The 27,616-nt window shown below is 40.9% G+C and overlaps 1 protein-coding gene across 17 annotated transcripts in view; it reads right to left on the reverse strand.

Annotated features, from left to right (window-relative positions):
* Window positions 1-27,616, reverse strand: part of cacna1ab (calcium channel, voltage-dependent, P/Q type, alpha 1A subunit, b) — a 130,102-nt gene that overhangs the window by 36,979 nt on the left and 65,507 nt on the right. For all 17 annotated transcript variants that reach the window (XM_055041318.1, XM_055041332.1, XM_055041319.1 and 14 more), the window contains 21 exons: window positions 27,401-27,598; window positions 26,665-26,777; window positions 25,025-25,137; window positions 24,046-24,177; window positions 23,888-23,960; window positions 23,326-23,446; window positions 20,467-20,534; window positions 20,045-20,151; window positions 18,722-18,875; window positions 16,887-17,494; window positions 15,717-16,024; window positions 14,806-14,938; window positions 14,518-14,647; window positions 13,707-13,766; window positions 13,025-13,131; window positions 2,963-3,062; window positions 1,993-2,153; window positions 1,567-1,704; window positions 733-934; window positions 478-642; window positions 257-367 (listed from right to left, as the gene is read on the reverse strand). In XM_055041318.1, coding sequence (XP_054897293.1) covers window positions 257-367; window positions 478-642; window positions 733-934; window positions 1,567-1,704; window positions 1,993-2,153; window positions 2,963-3,062; window positions 13,025-13,131; window positions 13,707-13,766; window positions 14,518-14,647; window positions 14,806-14,938; window positions 15,717-16,024; window positions 16,887-17,494; window positions 18,722-18,875; window positions 20,045-20,151; window positions 20,467-20,534; window positions 23,326-23,446; window positions 23,888-23,960; window positions 24,046-24,177; window positions 25,025-25,137; window positions 26,665-26,777; window positions 27,401-27,598 — 3,302 coding nt within the window. The remainder of the gene's footprint in view (window positions 1-256; window positions 368-477; window positions 643-732; window positions 935-1,566; window positions 1,705-1,992; window positions 2,154-2,962; window positions 3,063-13,024; window positions 13,132-13,706; window positions 13,767-14,517; window positions 14,648-14,805; window positions 14,939-15,716; window positions 16,025-16,886; window positions 17,495-18,721; window positions 18,876-20,044; window positions 20,152-20,466; window positions 20,535-23,325; window positions 23,447-23,887; window positions 23,961-24,045; window positions 24,178-25,024; window positions 25,138-26,664; window positions 26,778-27,400; window positions 27,599-27,616) is intronic.

Below are 27,616 nucleotides of genomic sequence, written 5' to 3' on the forward strand. Positions count from 1 at the left end.
CTGAAAGACAGAAAAGTGGGAAGGCGTCCACAACGACGGGACGAGTTAAATGGTGCTCCGCCTTGCAGGGACAGGAAAAAACCTGTTTTAGGTTTGATTTCTGAACTATCCTGCTTTACGAATGAAAAATGTTCTGAAACACAGGAATGCAGAGAGAGGCTCGCCCTGGATGAACAAACAGTTTGCAGGTGTGCATGCGTGTGTGTGTGTGTGTGTGTGCGTGTAGGTGTGTGTGCGTGTGTGTGATAGGACTTACCAAGGGACCAAAAGCAATGATTTTCAGGACAGATTCCATAAAGAAGAATGCGGTGAACACAATGTTCAGGTACTTCAGCACATTATCGTAAGCTACATGTGCATCGTAATGCTGTCGACACACAAAGAAACGAAGAAAGACAGAAAAAGAACCGAAGAGATTCATGATAAAGTTTTGTCCTCCTCAAGGATAAGACGGAGTAACCTTTTCCGTTTTCATACCTTCATCATGAGAACGACTGTGTTGAGTGCAATCAGAGCCATGATGCTGTACTCGAAGGGAGGGGACACTACGAAATGCCACATCCGATACTGGAAGCTCAGTTTGTTCTTTGGCATGTGGCGAGTCAGAGGCCTGGCGTTAATGGCGAAATCTATACAGGCTCTCTGAAGAAAGATAAAAAAAAAACAACAACACAGAGCATCAGAACAAATACGTCCAGTAAGTGTAGAAAAGCTTCTGGACGGTTTTCTCACTTCGTTCTTTTCTAAGCTGTAGTCTTCCATCATCTTATCCCCTTGCTCCTGGAAGGTGATGATGATGAGAGCCACAAAGATGTTGACAAAGAAGAAAGGGAAGACAACGAAGTACACCACGTAAAAGATGGACATTTCCATCCTGTATCCCGGGCTTGGGCCCTGATCCTCATAAGTTGAGTCCACTGAGTGCTTTAACACTCTGCAAGTCAAAAAAAAAATTGTTAGAAAAAAAAGAACATTAAATAACAAGGTGAGAAACTCATTTAAAAATAAAAAAAACATGCTATTTGCAATCGTAGCGGCCAGCAATCGGATCACGTTTTGTTTTATCCAAACTGATTTTGGTTTTGCACCGAGATGCTTATCAAACTTTGTTATTCAATTCAGTTCAGTTTGATTGTGTAGCGCCAACAACAAATGTCTTCTCAAGGCACTTTATAGAGAAAATAGTTTCAATTCAAACATTTATTTGTACATTACTGAGAATTTGTCAGGCTGTTCCTGCATAACAACTTAATTATTATAATTGATCCAATATTTATTATCTCATCCTCCACTAATGCATAGGTGATGCAAAATAGTGATTATTCATCTTAAAAAGCACAACAATGTATGTATAAAAAGAACACAGCTTTGTTCTTATCCAGAGACAAAATATATATGAGCTAAAGCAATATATATTTTTTTATTCTTGAAGGAAAAAAAAGGAAATAGTGTCTGTGCTGCTTTTTGAGCGCCATCTTAAATCGAATCAGCTTCATCATAGACCGTTTTAAAGGTTTTTCATTGTTTTTTTTGTGTCCCTATGGTAAGTGTGAACTGTCCACTCACTGTGGCCACCCCTCTCCGGTGGAGACGGTGAAGAGGGTGAGCAAGGCCCAAGCCACGTTGTCGTAGTGAAAATCGTACTTCTTCCATTCCCGCTTCTCGGCTTTTACCTCGTCTTTTTCATAGACTAAATATTCGCCCCTGCAAGGTTGAAGAACAACAAAGTCCAGCAAATATTTAGATGCTTTTAATCAAAGGGACGACCCAGAAATAACCTGCGACTGCCACTAGGTGGTAGCGCGTGAACATCTAAACCTTCACTGGTGAAACACGGCTTAATTTTTATAAATTCCTCAAATGTCAGTAACAGTAGAACAAATCCACTGATTGGAAAATGACAAGCAAAAGACTCAGTTTATTAAAACTTTGCAGAAAGATGAGCAATATGGACAGAAATAGGAAACATCGATTTGTTGTTTCCTAACCCACCTGCAGTCCCGTGCAAACTCTTTGGATTCGTCTGTGCAGTAGAAGAAGCGACCCTTGAACAGCTGCACAGCCACAACGGCAAAGATGAACATGAAGAGCATGTAGACGATCAAAATGTTCAACACATTCTTCAAGGAGTTCACCACGCAGTCAAACACTGCCTGCAAGGTCACACGAGAAGAAGAAGTGGTTGTGACGTCACAGAGGTAGTAATAATATTAAATGTAATAATAAAAACTCTTATTCACTTGATAAATTGGCAACAAATTTAGAAATAATTAAACGGCTTCACAAAGGTGCTAAAGTTGCATTCAGAAAATATGAGATAAGAACGTTGCCAACTTTTTGATTATGCTGTGTAACAAATAAATTATCATTTAATCTATCAGTTCTCTTTTTCATTTAGTTATGTAAAATTTTTCTCAAGATTTTTCCCTATTATCTGTATTTGTTTAATTATTATTATTATTATTAATGAAAAATATTAAATGTAATTTAATATGATGCACATTTTATTTTTTGAGGTATAGATACATATACATATTCTAATACTTAGTTTTTTAAAAAATAACATCCCATAGCATTAAATATTTCAGCATATTTGCATATTTTCACTCATGCAAACAGAGATGACTGGACAATTGAGCTGTTGTAGAGGAAATTTGTTGTTTTACTTAAAAATAATCATTGAATTGTTTTCATAAAAAAGTGGGGAAAAAAAGCATTTAATCATTATTTATAGGAAATAGGAAGAATCTGAAATCAAATAAAATTGTTATTGGCAACAAATATTCATGATCTGTGCAGTTCAATTCAGTTTATGCATGTGGTTCCAATTCACAACAAATTTCTCGAGGAATTTACAAATTCAACCACGTGTTCTAATCTATCCCAGTTATCAGTTGAATGAATTATTCAAAATGAGTTTGAAACATTTTCTATCTATAGAAATCCAGCATCGAGTCGCTACCTTTAACTTGGGGAGACGCTTGATGGTCTTAAGGGGACGCAGCACCCTCAGCACGCGCAGAGATTTGATTGTACTGATGTCTTTGCCTTTGCTGCTCCCCCTAGTGTTTGAGCATGGAACAAAAACAGCAAAAATGAAATGTCAGACAGCTGAACAGAGGCTTCATTACACAGATGAGTCACACAGGGCTCTCACCACACCTTTTTGCTTTCATTTAAAAGATAGCGCATGACGCATTTTATTTGAGAGGGCAGTCATTGCTGTTTTTTTCAGGTTTTTTTTTGTTTTGTTTTGTTTTTTTGCAGAAAAATAAACAACAAGTCAAACATGAAACCAACGAGGAGAGAACACAATAGGTTTGTCTGACCTCTTGGTTTCATGGACATCAAGAAGCACCATCATTAATGTTTAACACGGTCTTCATCACCGTAAATCACTCATTGCACAGCGACAGGCAACTCCCCGGCAGAGTGCCCGGCCAAACCTCTTTCTTTCTTTTTCGGTGGCACGCTGTTCGACTCTTCGAAAGAAGTGAACATTTCTGGATGTGAAAATGGGAAGTCGGCCCTTCGAATGTCGCACCACTAGGATTACTTAAGTGTAATCCTATGATTATCTCCACATGGATGTATGTAAACGGAGTTATTTTTCCCACATAGCTTCCACTGACTTTTTTTTTCTCCAAGATTTCAGAAATCAGACATATCAATGCACTTCGGTGAAAAAAAGGGTAAAATATACGTCTGGAAATGGAGGCTATGCGAGAATATTTGGACCGGTGATGTTGCTCACAGAACACAGAACCTCATCCCACAAAGAAAAGCAAATAAACGAGTCGTAAAAAGGAGCAGAAACGAATGATTAAAAGTTAAGGCGACAACGTTAACGCTTCACATATTAGCCTATTTCTTTAAAGAGGATAAAAAAATAAATAAATAAAACGCCATTAAGAACACTTAATATTTACAGTAAGTGGATGGGCCATTCTGAAGGGACAAAAAAAGAGTAGAGGGATGTGGACACCTGCCAAGTCTGGGCTTAAAGACGGGCGATCTATCAAGGCTCCCTCTTAAACTATGAACTCCGTTTCTGCGACAGAAAATTAACGACAGCTCAATTTAGCGCTGATTGATCGAGTTGGAGGCTTGGCAGCTTTTGAGTGTCGCCGTGTGGGTGTTTGTGTGTCCGCCAACGAGCAACTCAGGCGACAATCAATAGGCGTTCCTCATTTAAATCTGAGCAGCTTGGAGGTCTCTCTATGAAAGCAGCTTTAGAGTGTTAGTGTAAAGCCCCGGAAGGTCAAAGGTGTCAAACGCTTCGTCACATTTCTACGTGCGTACACTACAACATTGACTGTAGGTATTACATATACATACAGTATATATATATATATTTTTTTTTTTCTAGAGCTATATATATATATATATATATATATATATATATATATATAATATATATATAATATATATAATAATATATATATATATATATATATATATAGCTCTAGAAAAATAGAGACCACTGCAAAACGCTCAGTTCTCTGATTTTACTCTTTGTTATTATATGTTTGAGCAAAATGAACTTTGACATCATGTCTCTGAAATTCCAAGCAAATAAAGCAAAGAAAACAAGTTCATATTCGTTTAGAAACAACAACACTGACGTTTTAACGCAGGAATAGTTCAGAAATCAATATGAGGAGGAATAACTGGGAGGCTTTTGATGGGGTTCAGTGAAGTGGACTGGTTACTTTTTCCAGAGTTCTATGTATAGACTTTTTTTTTTTAGATCTTAGCATATTTGGCAAAAAATAAAGATAGTTCTTGAAAGCCAAATTAAATTTGCAGTCCCTTAAGTTTGGATTTGTCAAACCAAACCTCTGAATGCTAACTAGCTAAAAATGATGCTGAGCTGCATAAAGTGCTCTAAAATACTGATCGTTTGCGAAATCCGTTAAGCTTTTCATACCCTGGACATTTAGTCAATTTGCAGCCAATTTTGCTCATAAATGCATCATTATTTCATTCAAATAAGGGAAATGGACGGATCTCATCACATGTGTGCCAAACCATAAACCCAGTGTTTTGTACAAATGCTCTTTAAACAATTGAGTAGAAGTATTCGCTTCTTTGAAGTTAGATCTTTCTCTTAATTTATTCTCCTATTACAGATATTCATTAACTCTGTCATATGTGTACGCATACTTTTTGATAGACGTCTTCCATGACATTCTCAATTGAGCACTTTCTAAATAAAATCTGGACTGTCTTAGGTTTTTTCCAAGTGTCCCCAAAGATAAAAAACAAAAAAAATTACATACGAGGGAAAAAAAAAAAATAAATAAACACGTGGAAGTGCTTTGGTGTTTTGAGTGTGCGTGTTTGACGGTGGCAGCGAAACGGCGAGAATGAGCACAAAATGGTCAGAAGAACAAAGAAAGAAAGAGATAGTAGCCAACATGATCGGGTTACTGTGTGTGGGGAGCAGAGCGGGAGAGGACAGAGGAGGAACTTTACCGGGTGCTGCTCCTGTCGGGGTTTCACCGAAGGTGGTGACAGCGAAAGTCAGGGTGAGAGCGACAGAGAGGAAGACAGAGGAACAAGGAGGACACACAGAGAGAGAGAGGAAAAACACACACACACACACACAGAAACACACATTGAAAGAGACAAACCAACACAAGACAAGAGAGAGAGGAGGAAGGAAAGAGGGGGGTTTGGTAGAAACAGGAAAAGATACATCTATATGAGAGACAGACAAAGAAGGAAAGACAGCAAGATGGCTACCAAGGCTACCTGATTACAAATATACCTCAGCCACCTTGTAATGGAGGCTACATTTTTTTTCCCATAATCCCCCTCAGACTGCAGGATGCAATTTTCTGTAGCTATGCTGGGTTTTATATAACCTGTTTGTCTAAATGATACAGATCCTTATGGGACACCACTGAATGATGTACATACGAGGCTCATGACATTAACCTGTGAAAAACTTTCTATCAGCTGATGAAGTCGGCTTGATGAGATCAGAAGATTGTTGAGCAGCAGCAGTCAAGACTCACTGCTTTATATTTCATACAGGGCTCATCTCAATAAATTAGAACATCACCAAAAAGTGAGTACGCGAACATACCGTTCAATTGCACGACATTTCTGCATTAACATCATTTGTATTTTGTTTTATGTAATAGCAGTCTGTTTAAAAACCAGCCCTCCTCCAGAGCGTCCGGACATTCAGCTATTGAGAAACGATTACTTCCTGGAGCTGTGGACTCTGTTGAGGTTTTATGTTTTGCCCAATTGCTAACGTGTGGCTGTGACGTAATGCACCAATTTGCAAGGCAAACTGGAAATTGTCGGTGCCGTCAACAACCATCCTCCATTGCGAAGACAGAAGTGCCGAGCCGAACAAGCCGGCTGCTGATGTTAATTCAAGATTTGGAGGCGCGGTCGATACGGACTGAACGACTTTGTTGACTTCGTCCACAGCTACTGCAGAAACTACAGACAGACCACAGTTCTAAAACGGCACGAAAAATAAATTGACGTCGTCGTTCACAACTTCTCCTTCTGTTCGCCGAATGGCTTGATTGAAACTCTACCGGAGGAATCCAAGTGAACAGGAGAAATCCCTGCTGGAGCGGTGACGAGAGATGAGAATTGAGAGGAGCTGCATAGGACGTCCAAGCTAATGTCATGATATAATTTATTGAAATCTGAACAATCATTCTACATTTTCAGAAAAGACAGATCACTTAGTTTTCTACGACATTCTAATTTATTGAGAGAATATTGTTTTTTAAGCCGATTATTTGCTGAATAGACCAAAGTATGCTGCTTAGCGGTAAGCAATGGCAACATATTTAGCTGAACATGGACAGCTGAAATACCCAAGATGATGTTTTACAAATACTAAAATCAACACTACCAGATTATCTGCCACATGAAACAGAAAAACTAACAAAAAAAAAAACATTCATACTTTGTTGCTTTACTGGTATCATGAACTGCACAGTTACATTCTTCCTTCAATGTTTGTTTTAAGCTGAGGTAACATTCCCAACTTAACTTAAACTACGGCAACATTATTCTTGGAAAAAATGCAATATGTTCTATCGGGATTGCTTAAACCTGATGCACTTTCCAGGATCCACAAACACAACAAAAGACAAATTTAATCTAAATCCTTCCTTTCTGTGGACATCCTCTGCTTTAGCGCCACTGCGAGCGCCGGTGAAGGACTAGCTTTGTAATTGGAAGTGAAATCTCAATCGGTGCATCCATTTTCACTGACTCCTATCTAATCAGGCCATAATGATCAATTAGGCCGGACCCTGAGCACAAATTGTCCTCGTTATAAATGCAGCACCTAGAGGAATCCGCATCAAAGTTTCTTAGCATGCACAACATCTGCACAGAAAACGAGGATTGCTTTTCAAACTCTTTTACAAGGAGACCCTTTCCAGGTTTGCTTGACCTCAGAGCAACATTCACTCATCAGTCATGAGTGGACACTCAAGAAACCAGGGTGTGTGTGTGTGTGTGTGTGTGTGTCGTCCCACACACACATGCTTTTAATAGCACAAAATGGCATTCTCACAGAGGACTGTCGCCACATGCACGGTAAAGTCACACGGCTTCGAAACATTCAGCGTTTGTTTGGAGAATGCCGGAAGCAGTACAGTTGTGTTTATAACACACACACAGATATGAAGCTATTGTACTGTTTCCATGCCAACTAAAGGTCCATCTGTACAATGCTTCGTCGAGTTATCTGGTTTCCATAAAAACATCATGCTTTTCAGAGCGAAACTGCAGGTGTTTGTGCGCTGATGGGGCAGCGCTGTGTTTAGGTGTAGCGCCGAAGCAGATGACGGGAGGCAAGAAGAGGCGAAGGTGGGAGGGTAGCTGCGATGCCTTAGCATCCTTAGAGGGAGCGACTACGGTGAGTAAGGACGAGTACGCCACGTAAAAAGGTGAGAGGACGAGGGGAAAGGGAAGGAAAGCGACAGATAACGGAAAGGAGGAGACGTTGATTTGTCAACAGGAAGTCATGCGGTGCAGGGTGGAGAAGTGGAGTGATTTTCAGATTGCTATTACAAACCTATCAGCCAGGGGGCAGTGTAGATTAGCAAGTCATACTGTGATGCTATTTTATTTTATCTTTTAAATATCAAAGCCTACCCTCATTTAAATGATTCCAGATATTTTTAGAAACCTGTGATTTCTAAATTTGAGATGAAATAAAAGTTTATGTGTAATATTTGTAACAGGTGCTCCTTGACATGAGAAGTTTTGTCTGGTGTAAATAGTTTATATAACCCATTCCAGTATTTGCTGCTGGGCACTTCTGGCCAGCTGGCTGAAAGAAGCCTGCTATTTGTGCACCAGTTGCAGTTTTCTGGTCGATTACCGATATTTAAAAAGCCTGACCAGTCAATTCTGATTTCGGCCAATGCTGATTTTTTTTTTCTTCTTGAATTGTTGCCAAATATAGCAAAAAGTTGATAGCAGTGGGTTGACTATTGTTAACTGCAAACATGCAGTAAATTGTCACTTGTCTGTCAGTCAATCGCCATTTACAGGAGAGAAAAAGCTTAAGTTTGAATTATCAAAGCAGAGCTGTTTAAAAATTACAGAAAGCAACATCTGAGCAGCAGGTCTGTTAAAAAGATAACTAATAAATCAACATATTGTTCCTTTACTCCCAGAAGCAGAAAAATTATCAGACATAATTATAACCTCCATACTAAATGTTTCTTTATGGAACAACTTATAAAATGTTATATTATTTAGAAAATATAGTTATGTTTCCCAATACAAAATCTGGGACTGGAAGTTTTATTATCAGACAAAGTTTATCTGTTGCTAATCGTATTATTAGTCACAAAAATGCAATTACTCCAACTAAAACGCGAAGTGAACTTGAAAAGAAAGAATTTCTCTTGAGGTTTTTTTCAAAGAATGAGTTTCAAGACAAAAGACTGAAAGCCGTTACTCTGTGCAGGGGATCAAACAGCTGGATTTTTCAAAAATCTGACTTCTTCTTTATTGCTAAATTATTTTTTGAAGATTTTCTTCTCAAGAAAAAAAAATCGAAATAGGTTCAGCATGAAGATATACGAAACCCACTGCAGCAGAACAAGAATAAACTACGTCAACTTTAACTTCTGTCACTTCATCTGTCAGAGTCTCTGAGCCTCTTCTGCAGGCATTTTTTTATATAACTTTCAGCATTGACGTAAACTCTGTTTGACAGATTGCATCAGTTAAGATTCTCAAATCACATTTAACTTGAGCTCGACTCCCTGCGCTGAACCGTCTCCTGCATCACAGGCTCGTGTTCATGCAGCCACTGCATGCATTTGAGGAGGATGAACAAACAGGCTCCCCTACACCGCTCCTTCGCTCCACTACTACTTTCATTAACAGGCATTTATTAAACATCAAGTGCTGTTAAAGAGTTTTAAACCATCCTTCATTTCTTCACAATTTGCTTCCGAGGACCTAAATGAGCTTGTGGCCTTTTAAAACTGGTCTTAAACAAGACTTCTTCGGACTTTCTTAAGGTCTTTCGAAGATTTTCGTTGGACTTTTTGCTTGTTTGCTGCTGCTTTTGTTGTAGAGAAATATGTTTTGAAATACAAAATAAAGAAGGAGATGGAAAAAAACAGTATCAGACTCCCGACGGTTGCTAAAATCACGTCTTTTGTTTAAGAAATAAGAAAACAAAATCCAGCGCAGACCCAAGCAGAGGATCTGATGAGAGATCCATCCATGATGTATCTGACTGTTGTTTTCAGGGGTTAAAACATGAATTAACAATTTAAACTTTCAGATTTCAAGACAATGTCTTTTTTTTTCAAATTTTAAAGGTTTTGTTGTCAGTAATGTTGAATCTGATTCAACACTCTCTGGCTACTTCTACCTAGAGCTGAAAGATTATTTTCAGAGACACTTCAAACAATTACATTCAGCCAATAATGAAACACTTAGCAGCAATCTCATTTGGCCTTTTGGAGCAATAAGTTTCTCTCATAATGTTGACACAACAACTGGCTTAACTCTTGAGTTGATGAACTGTTTTATGCTTGAAGTGTTTTGGGCCCAAAACAAAAGGAGTGCAAATAAAACATGGAACATTGCCAGATAGTCAACTGAAAATGAGTAAAAACGTGCTTTGAAAGTCCAAAGAAAAACTTTGAAAACCTTTGAAAAATCTGGATAAATATTATTTAGGACAGGGATGTTAAACTCTAGTCCTCAGGGGCCGCTGTCCTGCAGGTTTTAGATGTGCCACAGGTACAAAACACTAGAATAAAATGGTTTAATTACCTTCTCCTTGTGCAGATCCGTTCTCCAGAGCCTTGCTAACAACATAATCCTTCTACTCAGGTGGTGCAGCAGAGGCACATCTAAAAGTTGCAGGGCAGTGACCTGTGATTTAGGAGAACTGTGAAGTTCTGTAAGGGTGTGTTCACAGCAACCCTGTTTAGTCCACTTAAATCAAACTCTAGTTTGTTTGCATAGAAAGTCCAGTTAGATAGGGGGGGTGAACATGTACTTCAACTGGTTTGGACTGTTTGACGCAGAACAGTGTGAAAGCAAACCGCACCAGCTGAGAATGTATCTACCGGACTATCAGGTGTGAAGACGTCCTGAGGAAGCCTGGCTTCTTTGAAGCAAAATGTGAAACGAAATAAAGAGGTGGTAAGACTTTCTCACAGCACTGCAGTTATTTTATAAATCTATGGCGTTTGAGTAAAACAAACCATTCCACCTGCCACACCCTACCCCAGCATGCTTGCCTTTTCCCCTCCCTCCGACTGCACTTTCCCAGGCCGTGCAAAGGAAAGAGAGTTAAATACCTGTGCCTCCAGGTTCGTTAAAGTCACACTTGGGTATCAGAGTGTGTGTGTGTGTGCGGGTTTGACTGTGTGCTGGTAAAGAAAAGTAATGTTAAGAGGGCGAGTTGATGTCCTGCTGCCAGCTTTCCTCTGTGTGACGTATGGATAGCCTGGGCACTTAAAGGGTTAAAGGTGTCTGGGATGCCCTCACCCCCACAGACGGAACAACTGAGACCTCCAGCAAGGGGAATGCAGAGGGATGAGGAGGTAGTGGTGTGGTTAGGATAGACATGACGTTGGCTTTAATGGTTCTCTGTCAGCTGGTTGCTTAGATAAATGTTGGATGGAGTTTGAAACAGGGAGGATTGTAAAATCGAGAGAATCGGATAAGGATGAGAGATGTGGTCCAGGGCAATTATGGGGCATGGGATCTGCTCCTAACATACAGCAGAAGCGTCTACCCTGACCTAAACCTTTAATGATCGCGATCTTAACTTGATTCTTCACCTTGGGGACTATTGGACATGAACTCTCTTTGACCAACGGTTTTATTCACATCTATCAGTCAAGAAAAACATAGAATTTAAAAATTCACCAACAATTTCAATCATCTACTGATGTGACCAATCCAGAGCACACCATACTTTTAGAAAATGGCTTTTTTACCACAGAGAATTAAGAAATAGTTTTATATAAAGAAATGTATCTGTGCCTGAGGCAAATGAGAGAACAGACTTTGAATCATTGGAAACATTTGCATGTGTAAGTACGCACGTCAGAATGTTGTTTTATTGTACAATTCTTTCTACAAAATTAATAGATTTTTTTTCTCTGCAATCAAATTAGCTTTGATCAATAAAAATTTTTTTAAGAAGGTGTTTCTTCTTAAAAAAGAAACACAATTCTTACATAAGTGTGCGTAAAGCCAAATGTGTCTAGTCAAATTTTGAGCATAAAGTACAGCTTAATTTCCACTTCACGCCAAATAAAACGTAAGCTGCATGACTGAAATACTTTTACAAACAGATTGCTTTCTTGAATAAATTTGACAATGTAAACCTAACGCAGCTTACTGGGACTTTGTCAAAGCCATCAAGTAATTAGTTTTACGCCCAAAAAAATCATGCGACACTTTATTGAGGATGGAAAATTCAGCACGCAGATCAACTTGACAATATTCTACTTGCTGTATGTTAGGAATAAGGCTGGCGGAGGGGAGGGAGGTATGTGATCAGTAAGGAATAAGGCTATGGAGGGTCTAAGAGGTGTAGAACAAGGTACCTTAGGACCAGAACTAGATATTTAGATGCAAGAAAAGAGGAAGGGAAGACTCACGGCCTGGTTGGAGGAAATATCAGGTCGGCATGATTTGAAAAATAGGGGAAAATAAGGGAACAGGAGCAAGGAATATGGGGAGCAATACTGTTCAAAAGGAATGACCGGTGAGTGATAGTTCATAAAACAGTGGAGGGACAGATGTAGGGTTAGGTTTTCCATGTGTTGGGAAGAAAAAAGGAAGTTAGAGATGGTGCCACTACACTCCAGAAACATACTTGCATGTCAAAAGTGAGAATATTTGTCTGATGACGTTTAAACTTTCTTTGGAACGTCAGGAAAGCTCCTCAGAGCCCCAAAAACAAATCTCAAGAAAAAGCAAACTTCAAGAAGCCAATTTCCTGTTTCGGAGTGTAGAAATGAGATGTGACTCTTAGGTGAGAAGTATCTAAAGATGAGACGGGGTGTCATGATACGTAGAAAGACCACTTGATTGAAATATGTAATGATGACCGATGAGGAAACTGAGTTGGAAACTGGACATGAATTACGTTACGCAATGAAGAAGAAGAAGAAGAAGTGACCGCAGTCAAAGAAGGTGGGTTCATCGAGGACAGAGATGAATAGAGCAGACAAAACCCGAGGAAGAGAACAAAGAAAGACAGAAAAAGAATTAAAATAACACAGAATCAACAGTGAGAGGAAGGAAGAAAAGGCAGATAGCAAAGAGGAAGAGGATGAAGATTTCTTAAAAATACCAGGTAGAGACAATAGCAGAGAGAGAGAAGAGAGATCAGGATTGTCTGGGTAACTGAGCGTACAAGGCTGTGTCGCCCGGGCCTTTCTGTGGATGGTAAAATGCGTGTGTGCGCGTGTGTGCGTGTGGTGTGAAGGTGATCAAGACGAGAGTGAAGGGGCGGTGGGTGAAGTGGGGCACTTACGTGAAGGCAAAGGCCACCAGAGCACCACTAACCACTATAAAGTCCAGTATGTTCCACAAGTCACGAAAGTAAGACCCTTGGTGGAGAAACAAGCCGAGAACGACCATCTGGAAGACACGAAGAGAGTTCAGAACAACACAGACACAGACAAGCACATGCGAGGGTTCCTACACGTTCCTCGCTTCGTCACTCCAGACTTTTTCCATTCAGTTTTTCGGGATATAAAAGAGACGCTGAAAAAAACTCCTCTGGCGGTTGGACTGGACTGATTTTCAGTTTGATCGGCCCTAATTAAAGATATTTTAACGAGGATTGATCAATTAAAAATGTAGAAACAATGCTTACGTTTGGAAAGCAATATTCAGTTCGATTATGTCTCTACTTTTTGAGGATTTTGAAATAAATGAAATTAATCTCTAAATGTTTTAGAACGAGTATTGACAGTAAAACACAAATGTTTTCTCCATCCTCATCACAACATGGGAAAGAGTGAATGAAATTTCCATACTTTTCCAAATTTTCAAGCACAGCGTCGGAACCCTTTCATGTAGATTTCAGAAACAAACTTACACACACACACGCACACACACACATTACTGCACATTTAAAAGTTAAAATAAATATATGCATATACTTATTGCAGACATTGAACACCTACAATCTCTCAGTGATACTTTGTTACCTTGATCAACATTTCAAATGTGAAGACCCCTGTGAAAACGTAGTCAAAATAACGCAGCACCTGCAGAGCAACACAAGACCACGAGACACGATTATCACATTTGAAAAAAGAAAAGGGGAAAAGGAAGGATTAGATCAAAAACGTTGATGAGTCTAATCCTACAGCTCATGAAAACTCTTGACAGAGAATTTTTGTTTCTCGTGTCAGTTATTTATTTATTTTTTTTTTTTTTTTACAGAATCAGCGCACCTAGCTCAAAAAAAAAAATCTCAATTGGTGACGGACTACATGTTGTTTCCACGATGTTTTGTTTTTGTGGTTTTATGATGTAAAGCACTTTGAGCTGCCTAGTTGCTGAAATATTATATATTAATAAACTACCAAATATTCTCATATGTTAAAAATTCAAGTTGTAACAAAATTGTTCTTCTGGTTTGTTAACTTAGTACTTAAGTTTAAGTACTAAACTTAAGTAACTGCATAACTAACCTTGTGCACCTAATTGTAACAGAGAGAAGATACTGTTGAAGGACAGAGAAGGAATAAATAAATAAAATATCCTAACTATGTTTCCAACTACTGATTCTCTATTTTAATCTCATAATTGTTTAGGCAGGGACAGTTTTACATTTACATTGGTGCATTACACATTTTACTATTCCACTAGATTCTGCAAGAAAAACGGACATTTTTTAAGTAAGCAAATAAATGTTGGACTTTGTTAGGCTTTTTATTTTTGGTGTTTTATCGACAAAACGACGTGGACACACTGGAAGGTGATGAGGAAAGCGCTAACACATAAATGCCTCACGTTGTTTCGTGGCGAGTCAGGCTTGACGGGGTCCTCCGCTGCCAGGGCGATGCTGCTCATAGCAATGACGGACAGGATGCTGAACTCAAAGTACTTCAGAGTCAGGATGTAGTGACAGCACTTTCGAAACCTGATGCAAAACACATAAATGCGTTTGCATCACAAAACAGTTTGTGAAACACTTTCCTTTTTTTTTAATTTAATTAATGCCAAACGGGCATTTCAATGCTGAACGCTGCGTAACACAGCGTTGCAATTTTGACTCAAATTTAGCAGAAAGCTACTCACGGATTGGTGGTAGACATTATGAAGCAGGAACTATAGGGAGGCATGCGCTTGCCGTTGTCTTCGTCTTCACCCTCGTCCTCCTCCTCCTTCTTCTCCTCGCTCTTCTTCTGGTCAGTGTTGGCGTTCTTGTTCACTGAGCGCAGAAACGAGAGTAAGCAGAGGGGGGTAAATGAGTGACAGGCTGACAGAAGGGAGTCGGACTCTCACCATGCATGCAACACCAGCATTGATTTAAGGATGAGGGCCAATAACAGTGTTGGCCAAACTGGATTGGTGAATCGTCTGAAATGAACCAGGAGTACTAGTTGTGAGGTTTGTTAAATTCTTTGATATGATGTTCTGTGACCTTATTTTTCAGTCACCATGTCCCCAAAATCCTCAAAATATAACAAATGGCAACTTAAATTAGTAAATGTTATTGTTAAATTGCAACAAGCAGCAGTGTGGCAACAATATTTTACTAAATGTCATAAATAGCATGTCGGGGTGAGATACTAAATGTAGCTCAGAAGACTGAAGAATTCATAATACTGAATTTACAAATGCCTGAAGTGTCATGTGTTGACAGTTAAGAGGCAAAACAGTTTGAAATTCTTTTTGTGAAATCAAAGGAAGGTCTGACAAATCACATAAGAATCATATATTTTAAAGAATCTGTTATTCTTTAAAATCATAAAATGGAAAAAAACATTTCACAGATTAAATTTTTGTCATTTTCTTTGCATTTTTTGTGCAAAAATGCACTAAAGAATCTGTGATAAATGTAGAATATATCACTATAGGTTTTTATATGTCACTTTTTATGGGGCTTGTTCTATTTTTTTTTTTAAAGTCCTTTCAGTAGCTCCAAGGTTAAAATATGTTTTAATTTTCAACTCTACTGCACCTAGCTTCACGCCCATGACGATTACCTTGCAAGATGGCGTTGGTCGAGGGGTACGGGTACACAGGGGGCATGTCTATCGATGTGTAGTCTGGCTTTGCCATGCTGGTCAAGATCAGGCTGTCCATGCTGTGAAGCAGGGTGTGGGTGTCGGCGTCATGGCAGTTCAGCAGGTTGTTGAAGTGGTCCGGATGGTCTGGGTGATCGGGTGGGAGATCATAAGGGTGCTCTTGGGCGCTGGCCAGCTTGCTGTTGTTGCGGAAGTTGTCGAGGTCCTCATTGTACTGCTGTATGGGCCGCGTAGTGGAGAGGCTGGGGCAGGTGCTGTGATGCTCCCTGATATGGACACGGCACAGAAAGACACGCGAATTAAGCAAAAATGAGAAGAAAATAGAAACATTAAAGGTTATTCATTATTGAACCAAGTTAAGATTGGTTAATGGGATATACAAATACTTTTTTTTGCACAAAAAATGTAATGAGTATCCATCATTCTTGGATGATGTTTGCATTCGCTTGTGAAAATGGCTGCAAACAGATGCACAATTATACAACCATGTATGTTTGAAAAGCAGAAGTGGCTCCTCCTGCACAACCAACAAGAATGCAGAAAGTGGCTTCTGGATGGCAAGTCAACAACAAAACACTTATGTTCCTTTGTACAGCTCATACAGCAGTAAAACCCGCTGACCAAATGTGCTGGAGCATGTTGGGTTGCTAGGTGACTGGCTAGGTTTTTGAAATGGCATTAACTTATTCTCAAAAATTGTTGTGTTTTTTTTTCCCCTTTCTTTAGATCTTGGACTGCTTTCAGGTCGAGACCCAAACGGAAGAACGAAAACATGCAAAAAGTGAATTTTGAATAATAGGTTCTCTCTGAAGAGAAGACATTCCCGTGATAAAGGTAACAATTTGTCATAATTTTTTAAGTATCTAAAAATTATAAGGCCTAAGAGTTTCAATAAAACCATAGTGGTCCTTCACCAGTCCTTAAGGACCAGCATCTTGAATATGTTAGATGTTTCTGGCAATGTCATGAGGTTCTGCAGAAGTAAGTAACCAATTAATAGATTCAGGTGTTTTGAACCAAGACAACCGTAACAATGTCATGTAAGACACCGGACATAAGGACTGAATTTGACACTGGAATTGTACATCCAGACTCCTGCATGAAAAATAGATTCTTCCTTTTCCTTACTTTCTCACACGATGTCCCCTGCATCGTTCCTGGTTGCAGTGCCGATGACGTCTTGCCTTCTGTCCACCCTCTTCCTCGCTTCTCTCTCCGTCTCCCTCTGTTGCCCTGCATTGATGTCTTCTGCCCTCATCCCCCTCCCTGGCTGCCCTGCGGTGTTGCCTGCACCTCCTCGCCTCACCGTTGCCGTCGGCTCCTTTGCCATGACGGGGAGAAACGCTGCGAGCCTCTCTGCACTCTCTGTTCCTGTGCCGATGGCCCCGATGACTCTGGTGGCTGTGCTTCTCTTCATCCGCGTGGCGCTCCACGTTTCCTTCGACGTTACCCAGAGATGTGCAGCTGAAACCATGCCCCATGTCGGTGTCCATCAGCTGGCTTGTATCCACGCCGTCCGGGTTGGTGTATCTCTGGTGGTGATGGCGGTGGTAGTGGCAGTGATGAGCAGCGCGGCGGCAGTGATCGACATCCTGCCGCCGATACTGCTGATCTAGCGGCAGCTCGCCGGGTGGGGTCTTGTTGGTGTTGTTGTTGCGATTGTCCTGCGGGTTTACCACCAATGGTCTGTCCAGGTGGGTTTTCACATCGCCACGTGGTTTCCGTGGGAATGACACCTGAGTGGGGTTAAAGAGTAAAGAGGTTTATGAAACACTCAGAATGCTAAAAGCATATCTAGTTTTGAAAAACACATTTCAGATGTTTGAGTCAATTAAATAAAACTGAACAAGTCAAGTGACTGGATGGCATGACAACAATATCAAATCAATGAATAACAGGCAAGTCATCTTACAACTAGTACAACGGAGATGTATTGCACAAGATATCAATTGACCTTTGAGATCTAGCGCAATAGCACTGGGTCGCAGATGATACCTGACCTGATCCAACACATGCTGGACTGAGGAAAGATTGGGCAAATTGATCATAGAAAGATTTTAACTTGTGGCAGGAGTCACAGTAACACTCTACTGTTAATGTACCCCAACTAACCATCAGAGGAACCTTGAAGTCACACCTTGTGACGGCCAACAACACTATGAGTACGACCAGTGTGGCTCTCTTCATCATCAGCAGCATCGGTCCTCCCCTGGTGATGCCATCACATATGTAGAGCACACCCTCCAAATGCTCTTTCTCAGCTCTTGTGTGAATAACAGCCTTTGAATTTATATCTGTGAACCTGAAGCATAGCTGACGGCGGTCGTTGAGACACAGTGAAGGACGGCAGAGGGTGTTACAAAGACTGAGACACATGTTGCTAGATTTGATAGGGATTTGTAATGCAACCATTTTCCCTTCGTGTATTCTGTGTGTCATGGTCACCAGAATCATCACATCATGTGGGTGACTTCCTTCCTCCTTGGTTAACTGAATGTCAAACAGCCTCATGCAAACCCAGAATGGGACAGATTTGAAGCTACAGTAAGTGATAAAGGTAGTGCAGCATTTTTTATGATCCACGTAAACAGACTGTCATGTTTTCATACAGTTTGCTGAGCCACGCCCGGCTGACTGTCGGATTCATTTCTGACCCGCTCCAATTTTGAGTAGCCTGCCGCGTTTGAGTGCGGGTCTCTGGCTTCCTCAGCGTGGCCCACTTTAATAATGCAGCTTCAGGTTGTCCCAGATAGCAGCGCAATGGCAGCAATTTTTCACAAGCTTAAAGGGATATTACACCCTGGAATTATAACATCTGTGGAGCCAGCATGACCCAGAATGAACGGTGGCTAAAAAGCAGGTCAGAACCAAACATTCCAAGATAAGTTGTTAAAATAAACTCAAAATTTAACTTTAAATCAACAGAAGTTGCTTCTGGTGGGAGAAGACAGCGGGGTACTTACCTCCTCTCCTTCTTCTCCCACCTTCCAGTCTTCCTGCTCCAGTTCATTGTAGAGAGCCTCACGACTTGTCATCAAGTTCTGCCGCCGAATCTCGCTGGTTCTCTGTTCCCACACGGACTTATTGATCTTGTTGTGGTTCTTCTGCTGCTCCTTCCTGTTGTCAGAAATTGGGATGAAGTAAACAAAAACAAATGTTCCAGGGGAATTTAGGAGGAAAACAAAAGTCACAAAAGACAGAAGACATCCAGGAGGGGATGGTAAATCTGAATTAGAAGATGAGTGTCGGAATGGACAAGTGTGTGAAGCGCGGCGAGACTGAACGAGACGTGCTTGCATGCTGCACAGAACCTGTGAAATAAAAGGCTGAAAATCTACTGGAAATCTAAGAGGGTTGGAGAATCACAGTAGAAATATGCAACATGCGAAAGGTACCTTAAAAAATGTGACCTTCTATGTCAATATAAAACTAATTTCCCAAGGTAAAAATGTGTTAATCTTTCCACGGAAGCAGATTGTGAATGTTTAAGTAGCAAGCTGCATGAAATCCTGCAGTCAAAGCCTCGGCTAACTAACTACAGGGCCTGAAGAGTCTCCAAAGTGACTTTGAAGGAGGCGGCAGGTTTGTTTGAGATCCATTTTGATGTCAGCGTTTCTTTTCTGCAGGGAACGGAGTTTAGACTTTTCTATTTGCCACAAAGCCCTGAATCTGTTCTTTTCACTCCGCGAACGATTCATCATATTTTATAGGACGGCGTGTCACTTTGCGTGTGAGAGAGTGCGCTGTGTGTTTGTGAATGCCTGCTGTCAATCACTGATGATGGCAGGCAGCTGCAAAGGACAAGCGGTTCACGTGGTTTATGTCTTTCCTGTGCATGTGCATCACACTTCAGCAAAAGAGTAACAAAAGGGACCTTTGCTTTGTGTATGTGAAGGAATTAATTCCTATAAAAATGGCCATGCTTGTAAAAATGTGGCCTCAGTGATATTCAGTTTCTTGCAAAACATGAATAATAACTAAGATCAATTAAAAACCTATTTTTATTTAAAAAGAAAATGTCATCATGCCCAAACTACACAGTATATGCACTGAGTTCTGTTGGATCTGGTGTTTCAAATTTTCTTGAAAATATTTCATAGATTCTCTTTTTGGATCAGTTTTGCAATTGATAGTGTCATTAATAGCTTCAGTTTTTTTCTGTTTAATTACGGAAATAAATTAAAAATCAATACCATTCTAAATTACTTGGACGCACCTGCATTTTACAAAAACCTTCACACATACTGTATCTGTGTGATTATTTGCATGTGAGGGCGCGTACTCACGCAGCAATCGACAGGTTGGCGGCAGACAGCGGGCTGACCTCTGCCACCTCCTTAGCCTTCTGCAGTGCCGTCTTTTGATTGGCTGCCTCCTCCTGCTCTTCTTCGTCCTATCAGAGAAATATTGTTTCAAATTTCAAAACTTTGTTCCAGTCAGCAACACACAAACATACGTGACACAACAAAACACATTAAGCTGAAGAAATAAATGTGAAATTATTAAATGTGATGACAAAATTGAGAAGGATTGGTCAAAACTAACAGATGATGCCAAAACAAAGAGTCAGGAGATGATATGTTTTGCTAATTCTGTGTAGGTTTGTCACATTGGCATGAATATGTGATCTACGATGTGAAGAAATTATTTTGCGAAGCTGCAAAAAATTCACTTAATAAATCCAAAATTTATTTGAGGGATTCTGTACCTTCGTAAGTTCCTGGGCATTGGCCAGATTGTCAACAGCGATAGCCAAGAACACGTTCAGCAGTGTGTCTGTGGTGGGAGTCAGGGAAATATTGATGCTACATTTCAAAAAGCTAGGGATATATATATATATATATATATATATATATATATATATATATATATATATATAATTAATAATATAATTCCCTTCTCACCCACCGCGGGTGGTTCTTATCCTCTGAGCTCGGGTCCTCTACCAGAGGCCTGGGAGCTTGAGGGTCCTGCGCAGTATCTTGGCTGTGCCAAGGACTGCACATTTCTGGACTGAGATGTCTGATGTTGTTCCTGGGATCTGTTGTAGCCACTGCTCCAGTTTGGGGTTACTGCCCCGAGGGCCCCGATGACCACAGGCACCACTGTGGTCTTCACCTTCCAGGCCCTCTCCAGTTCCTCCCTGAGGCCCTGGTATTTCTCCAGTTTCTCGTGCTCCTTTTTCCTGATGTTGCAATCACTTGGTATTGCTACATCTACCACAACGGCTTTCCTCTGATGTTTATCCACTACGACAATGTCTGGTTGGTTCGCCATTACCATTTTGTCTGTCTGGATCTGGAAGTCCCACAGGATCTTAGCTCTGGCGTTCTCCACCACCTTTGAGGGTGTTTCCCACTTTGATCTCGGGGTTTCCAGTCCATATTCTGCACAGATGTTCTGTACACAATGCCTGCCACTTGGTTATGTCGCTCCATGTACGCTTTCCCTGCCAGTATCTTGCACCCTGCTGTGATGCTGGACTGTCTCAGGGGCCTCCTTGCACAACCTACACCTTGGGTCTTGTCTGGTGTGGTAGATCTGGGCCTCTATTGCTCTGGTGTTTAGGGCCTGTTCCTGGGCGGCCAGGATGAGGGCCTCTGTGCTGTCCTTGAGTCCAGCTTTTTCCAGCCATTGGTAGGATTTACTGATATCAGCCACTTGGGTATTTGCTGGTGGTACATCCCATGTAGGGGCTTGTCCTCCCATGATGGTATCTCTGGCACCTCAACCTCCGTTCCCTGTTGTCTGAGACATTCACTGAGCACATTGTCTGTTGAGGCGTTGTCCCTGATGTATTTTATGGATCTTAGTTGTTTCGTCCTGGACAGTGGTTCTCACACTCCTCTAGTCCTCTGCCTCCGTCCTTGCGGCTCGTGTACAGTCTCAGGGTGCTGGATTTGGGATGGAACCCTCCATGCATGGTTAGTAGCTTTCTAGTCTTAATATCTGTGGCTTTCATCTCCTCCTTTGGCCAGCTGATTATTCCAGCAGGGTATCTGATTACTGGCAGGGCATAGCTGTTTATCGCACGGATTTTGTTTCTTGCCATTGAGCTGGCTTCTCAGGACTTGCCTTATTCGTTGGAGGTATTTAGCTGTGGCTCCTTTCCTTGTGGCCTCATCGAGGTTGCCATTTGCTTGTGGTATACCTAGGTACTTGTAACTGTCCTCTATGTCTGCTATTGTTCCTTGTGGGAGTGAGACTCCTTCTGTGCGGATCACCTTCCCCCTCTTTGTGATCAGCCGACCACATTTCTCTAGTCCGAATGACATTCCAATGTCAGTGCTGTAGATCCTGGTGGTGTGGATCAGTGAGTCGATGTCTCGCTCACTCTTGGCATACAGCTTGATGTCATCCATGTAGAGGAGGTGACTGATGTTGGCCCCATTTTTGAGTCGGTATCCGTAGCCAGTCTTGTTGATAATTTGGCTGAGGGGGTTCAGGCCTATGCAGAACAGTAGCGGGGACAGGGCATCTCCTTGGTATATGCCACATTTGATGGACACTTGTGCAAGTGGTTTGCAGTTGGCTTCAAGGGTGGTTTTCCACAGCCTCATCGAGTTTGCAATGAAGGCTCTCAGAATCCTGTTGATGTTATACATCTCTAGGCATTCAATGATCCAAGTATGCGGCATTGAGTCATAGGCTTTCTTGTAATCGATCCAAGCCATGCACAGGTTGGTGTGTCGGGTTTTGCAGTCTCGGGCAACTGTGCGGTCTACGAGGAGTTGGTGTTTGGCTCCTCTGGTATTTACACCGATACCCTTCTGTGCCGTGCTCATGTGTTTATCCATGTGTTTGCTTATCTTGGCCGCTATGATGCCTGACATGAGCTTCCAGGTTGTGGGGAGGCAGGTTATTGGTCGGTAGTTGGGTGGGACTGGACCCTGTGATGGATCCTTCTGGATTAGGATTGTCCGCCCTTCAGTTAACCATTCAGGGTGAGTCCCACTTTGTAGCAGCTGGTTCATTTTGGGCTGCCAGTCGCTCATGGAGGGCAGTGAGTTTCTTTAGCCAGAAGGCATGGATCATGTCAGGCCCTGGTGCTGTCCAGTTTTTCATACCTGAGACTCTTTCTTGAACATCTGTCACAGTGATGGTTACCGGGGCTTGCTCAGGGAGGTTGCTGTGGTCCTCTCGTAGAGAGATCAGCCACTGTGCATTGCTGTTGTGGGACGCCTCCCTTTCCCATATGCCTTTCCAGTATTGTTCAGTCTCCAGCCTTGGTGGGTCTGCTCTGTTGTTATTACCCTGCCATTGAGAGTACACCTTAGCTGGTTGAGTGGAGAAGAGCCGGTTAATCCTTCTGGATTCATTCTCATTCTCTCTCTCTATATATATATATATATATATATATATATATATATATATATATATATATATATATACATTGTTCCTAAACCAAACTGAAATCAAAATGAAGTTTAAAAGCAGAACACACTATACGTACATATGACTAAAATGTCAAATTGATTTCTTTTTAAACTGTAGAAATGACAAGTTGACTGACATGTTTTTAATAAAATAAACGTAGCTAGCATATGAGGGCACGAGGGCAGGATACAGTTGCCGAAGAGTGTGAGGACGATGAAGAAGATGGAGAAGACCATTCCTTTGTTGTTCACTCCTCCCTGCGATTCAATGCCGTCGTACATCACCACGTTCCAGTCCTCTCCTGTCAGGATCTACAGAGAAAGGAGGAGAGAAAACTTCACTTCATCAATAACATAAAAATAAAAAAACAAAAGAAGGTAAACTAATCTGCACTTAGGCTGACCGAGGCAGATTTTTGTTTGTGTGATTTTGAGTTGAGCCATTCCACTGCAGCTCCAGCTGTACGCTTTAAAGTCGTCATGCTGCTGGAAAGTAAATCGTTTGCTATTTTTATGTAAAATCTTAATAAAATGCATTAAACTGTGTGGCTGCTGCTTAACAAAATGTTGATTTCAGGGGATATGGGTGCCTTTGGAAGACTTTGTTAATGTTACGCTCTTGACAAAAATAACTCCACCAAGGCCTGCGTTGTATTTTCTTCACTTTGAAACTTTTTAAGTTGATCTCCGAATGATTCATAAATGTTTCTTACTGTATGTAATAAAAAGACGTCATAACTTGCTTTTTCTCACCTGAAACACCGTCATGATTGCTGCTGCAAATGTGTCAAAATTGGTAGGCGGAGTTCCTTCTTCAAAGTTGAATCTGACGGGAGAAAAGTAAGAAGTAATTCTGAATTAATAACAACTCCCAAAACAGAAGAAGATGTAGAGTTTGCACCGATACTGACTGTCCTCCGAAGAGCTGCATCCCCAACAGAGCAAAGACCACGATGAAGAGGAAGAGGAGGAAGAGCAAGCTGACAATGGACTTCATGGAGTTTAACAGCGAAACCACCAGGTTCCTCAGCGGCGCCCAGTACCTGAGGAAGAGGAAGAGGAAGGTCAGAGTGGTGCAGGTGATTCAGTGTTGAGGAAGCAGAGATGCTAAGGAGTTGTAGAGAAAAATAAAAAAGCCTGTCAATAAAAATAGAAGAAGAAATCGAAGCGCATGAGGAAAATAGTCTAAATAGGATGTTTTTTTGTTCTGTGGTTAAGCACATTTTTGCAGTGTAGGAATCTACATACAATTTTTGCATGAAAAAGAACAAGCTCTGTTAAAGGAACATTCTGCCCTGTAAACATATTCCCATGATGTTTTGGCCTTAATCGCATTGCTTCTCCAGAAGTTTCTGTAACCTACCTTTTCAACCTGCGTTCTCTTTTTACTTTGCCCTCTCTGTTTTTCTTTGTTTTTTGTTTTACTGTGTCCTAAGTCAAACCTGTTTTACTTCTGATACTAGAATATATTTAGTTTTCATTTGTCCTCTGTTCTTACTGTCCCTGTGAGACCCTGATATGGGATCATTTGGATTTCAGGACTTCCTGTGACCTTTTCCTTAGGGCGATAACAGTTAATGTTCCAGGGAGAGAAAACTCAAGGTCTGTCCACCTTCATAAAACCAGAACAGCATCTGCTCACGTCTGTTAGAGATTTGCTACCCTTTGGATTAGTAGATTTTGGATCTCTAATTTCAAAACACCACTAACGTTACGGAAACAATCTACGGAGAGAAGAACAGATCAAATCTATTAAGCTTCCTGATCCCGCCGGTGGGATTTCAGGCGTCTTTCTCAGTTTGCTTGTATATGAGAAGAATTTGACAAGAGTTGAACAGACAAGAAAATTAAAGTGAAATCTGGATAATGAAGGATTTTTACTTTACTCACTTGGTTACTTTGAAGATACGCAACAGCCTGAGAGCTCGCAACACACTGATTCCAAATGATGTGCCTGGTTTTATGGTGGCCCACACAACCTCAAAGATGCTACCAACAATAACCTGGAAACACACACACACACACGCACACACACACACACACACGCACACACACACACACAGAAAATACAAACAATACATCTTCACTTTGGTTATTTTAATTGCCATTCAGCTGAAGTGCAAATCGTCTCCACTCGTCTAAAGTGCAAATAAATCCGGAGTGTTTCAGATGTGCAGACTCAAACTTCTATGTTTGCTGCACTTTTCCAAGTGAAGATGAACAGTGTACACACTTAATAAATACTTTATAATCTGAAAGCAAACCCACCAACCAGGTGACTGAAAAAACGTGCTTTAGTTGAATTTGATCAAAATCTACCAACTTTATTTCTTAGTCTTAGATGTGCTTAAAACATCTGCTGCTTAGAAACAGTCAGATATGAATTTATTGTCATTTTCTTGCATCGTTTCTAATTGTAATAAACGAGGAGTATTTAGTTAATTACTAGTTGGCAATCCTCCACGTCTTCTTTGCTGCGATGCTTGTTCCCATGTCATTTAGAGGAAGGGAACGGAGGACGGCGAAACGTTTAACCAGCTACAAGCTGCTTCCTGTCTTGCCGTGCATGTGTATGAATCGAGTTACTAAGTGTGAGAAAATGTAGCCGGACTCGTAACGTCTTTGAAGCTTTTGAGTTTTCGGGATAAGTGGGATATACAGTAAAATGGTAAAATATTTCTTAGGCAATTCAATTGAAAGATCCGTAAGCATGGAAAAAAAGTACCGCAGGTAAAATAAGATATGTCACTTTCACGGTGACATTTATGCGCTGTTTTATTTATTTGTATCATAAAAATTTACTGATAAAAATTCACTGCTCAAAGTGGCAAAATATTAGTTAAAAAAACCGAGAAGGTAGAGTCAGTTCATTTATAAATACAAAATTAAATAAAGCACAATGTATTACTTACTTATTAAGTTAATAAATGTTCAGGTGACAAAACGTCCATAACCTGAATTAACTAGAAGTAGGGTCAGTTGATGTTTAAGTGTATGTGACAAAACCGAACAGGAAGTGTTACTGTTGCTTTGAGGTTTTATTTTTATCCCATATTTAAGGATCAACTCACCATCTAACAATAAACCTTCAGTGCCCTACAAGCGGTCAAACATTTGTGACCTGAAATGATCTGAAAGTTGGGTCTCGCTGTTTCAGTTCAAGCATTTCTCATTCGGTGGTGAGTGAATCTTAAACGGCGCAGACAGAGCATCTGCACAGAATAGAATGAGGTAAAGAAATATCATTCTTGGTTCGTTGCTGTGAGATTTAAGTCTCTGCTGTGTTGAATATATGCCACCTTAGAGTGGATGTGTTATTTTTCCTTGGAAGAGGCTGGAATTTTAAAACAAAACTCACAAGCAGGACAGGTAAAATAGGCTACATTTAGCTGAAAACACACTGGTGACATCTTTTGAAGCATCGGTTGGAGCTAAATATGAACAAACTTAAACCTGATCCATTCTAAAAATACGAGCCCTTACACAAAGCGAGTGTGTGTGTAGGTTTGTGTGCACGTCGGGGCACTCACCACACAGTCGAAGCAGTTAAATGAGGAGTGGAAGTAGGGCTGGATGCCCAGACCGTACATTTTGATCAGCATTTCAGACATGAACAAACCGAGGAAGATGAACTCTGCATAGACTGGAGGAGGGGAGAAGAACAGGAGAAGTAAGGAAGGTGTGATGTTTGTAGAGGAAAGAGAAACAAATGTAGAAAAAGGGGGAAAAAAGTTGAACAGGGAGTGGAAGTAGCAGAAGGCAGAGACAAATGTAAGGAAAACGGAGAGAAAGTGCAAATAAAAGCAGAGGAGGGGACGAATACAGTCAGAAAGGAGACTGCATGAGTATCTGACAAAGACTAATATGAGTATAAGTCAATAGTGGCGTGAGTGGAAGAGTATATGACAGCGTGTTGATAAATAGACTCCACAAGGAACTCCAGCTTCATATGCTAATGGTGTTGGATAGCAGCCAGAGACAACAAGGTGATTCTGCTGAATGCGTCTCGCATGTCAGTTCCAACAAAACCGCAGCGCAACTACACAGTAAATAATCTGGATTATTTACCAGGTCAGGCAAGCGATGTAAGCAAAAAGTAAGAAAAATCTACAAAAGCACAATGAAAGTGAAAAGTATCTCAAACTGCACGTTAAAAACTGATTCACCGCCGAGCGCTGCGCTGCTGGGAAAAGCAGCTGTGTGCTTTGTGACCAAAGTGTGACGGCTGGGGAAAAGTTACCCAGAGCCGATTGTGCGTTTACTCACAGAGAAAGTCGGACAGAATATCTGGCTGGTTGTAATGCACCACGGCCACACAGATGGTGTTGAGGCCCACCAGGCAGAGCACTGTCCAGTAGAAGGCCTGCGTCTTCACCATCTTCCGGATGAAGAATCGCATCCGTCGCTCTTTTTTACTGTAATTCGCCCCGTCCTTACCACTCTTTATGCTGGAGCGAGCAAATCCTAGTGGCAAGAAGGACA

This window comes from Poeciliopsis prolifica, unplaced genomic scaffold (genome assembly GCF_027474105.1).
Source record: "Poeciliopsis prolifica strain line A6 unplaced genomic scaffold, Auburn_PproV2 SCAFFOLD016, whole genome shotgun sequence".
NCBI classification, from domain to species: Eukaryota; Metazoa; Chordata; class Actinopteri; order Cyprinodontiformes; family Poeciliidae; genus Poeciliopsis; species Poeciliopsis prolifica.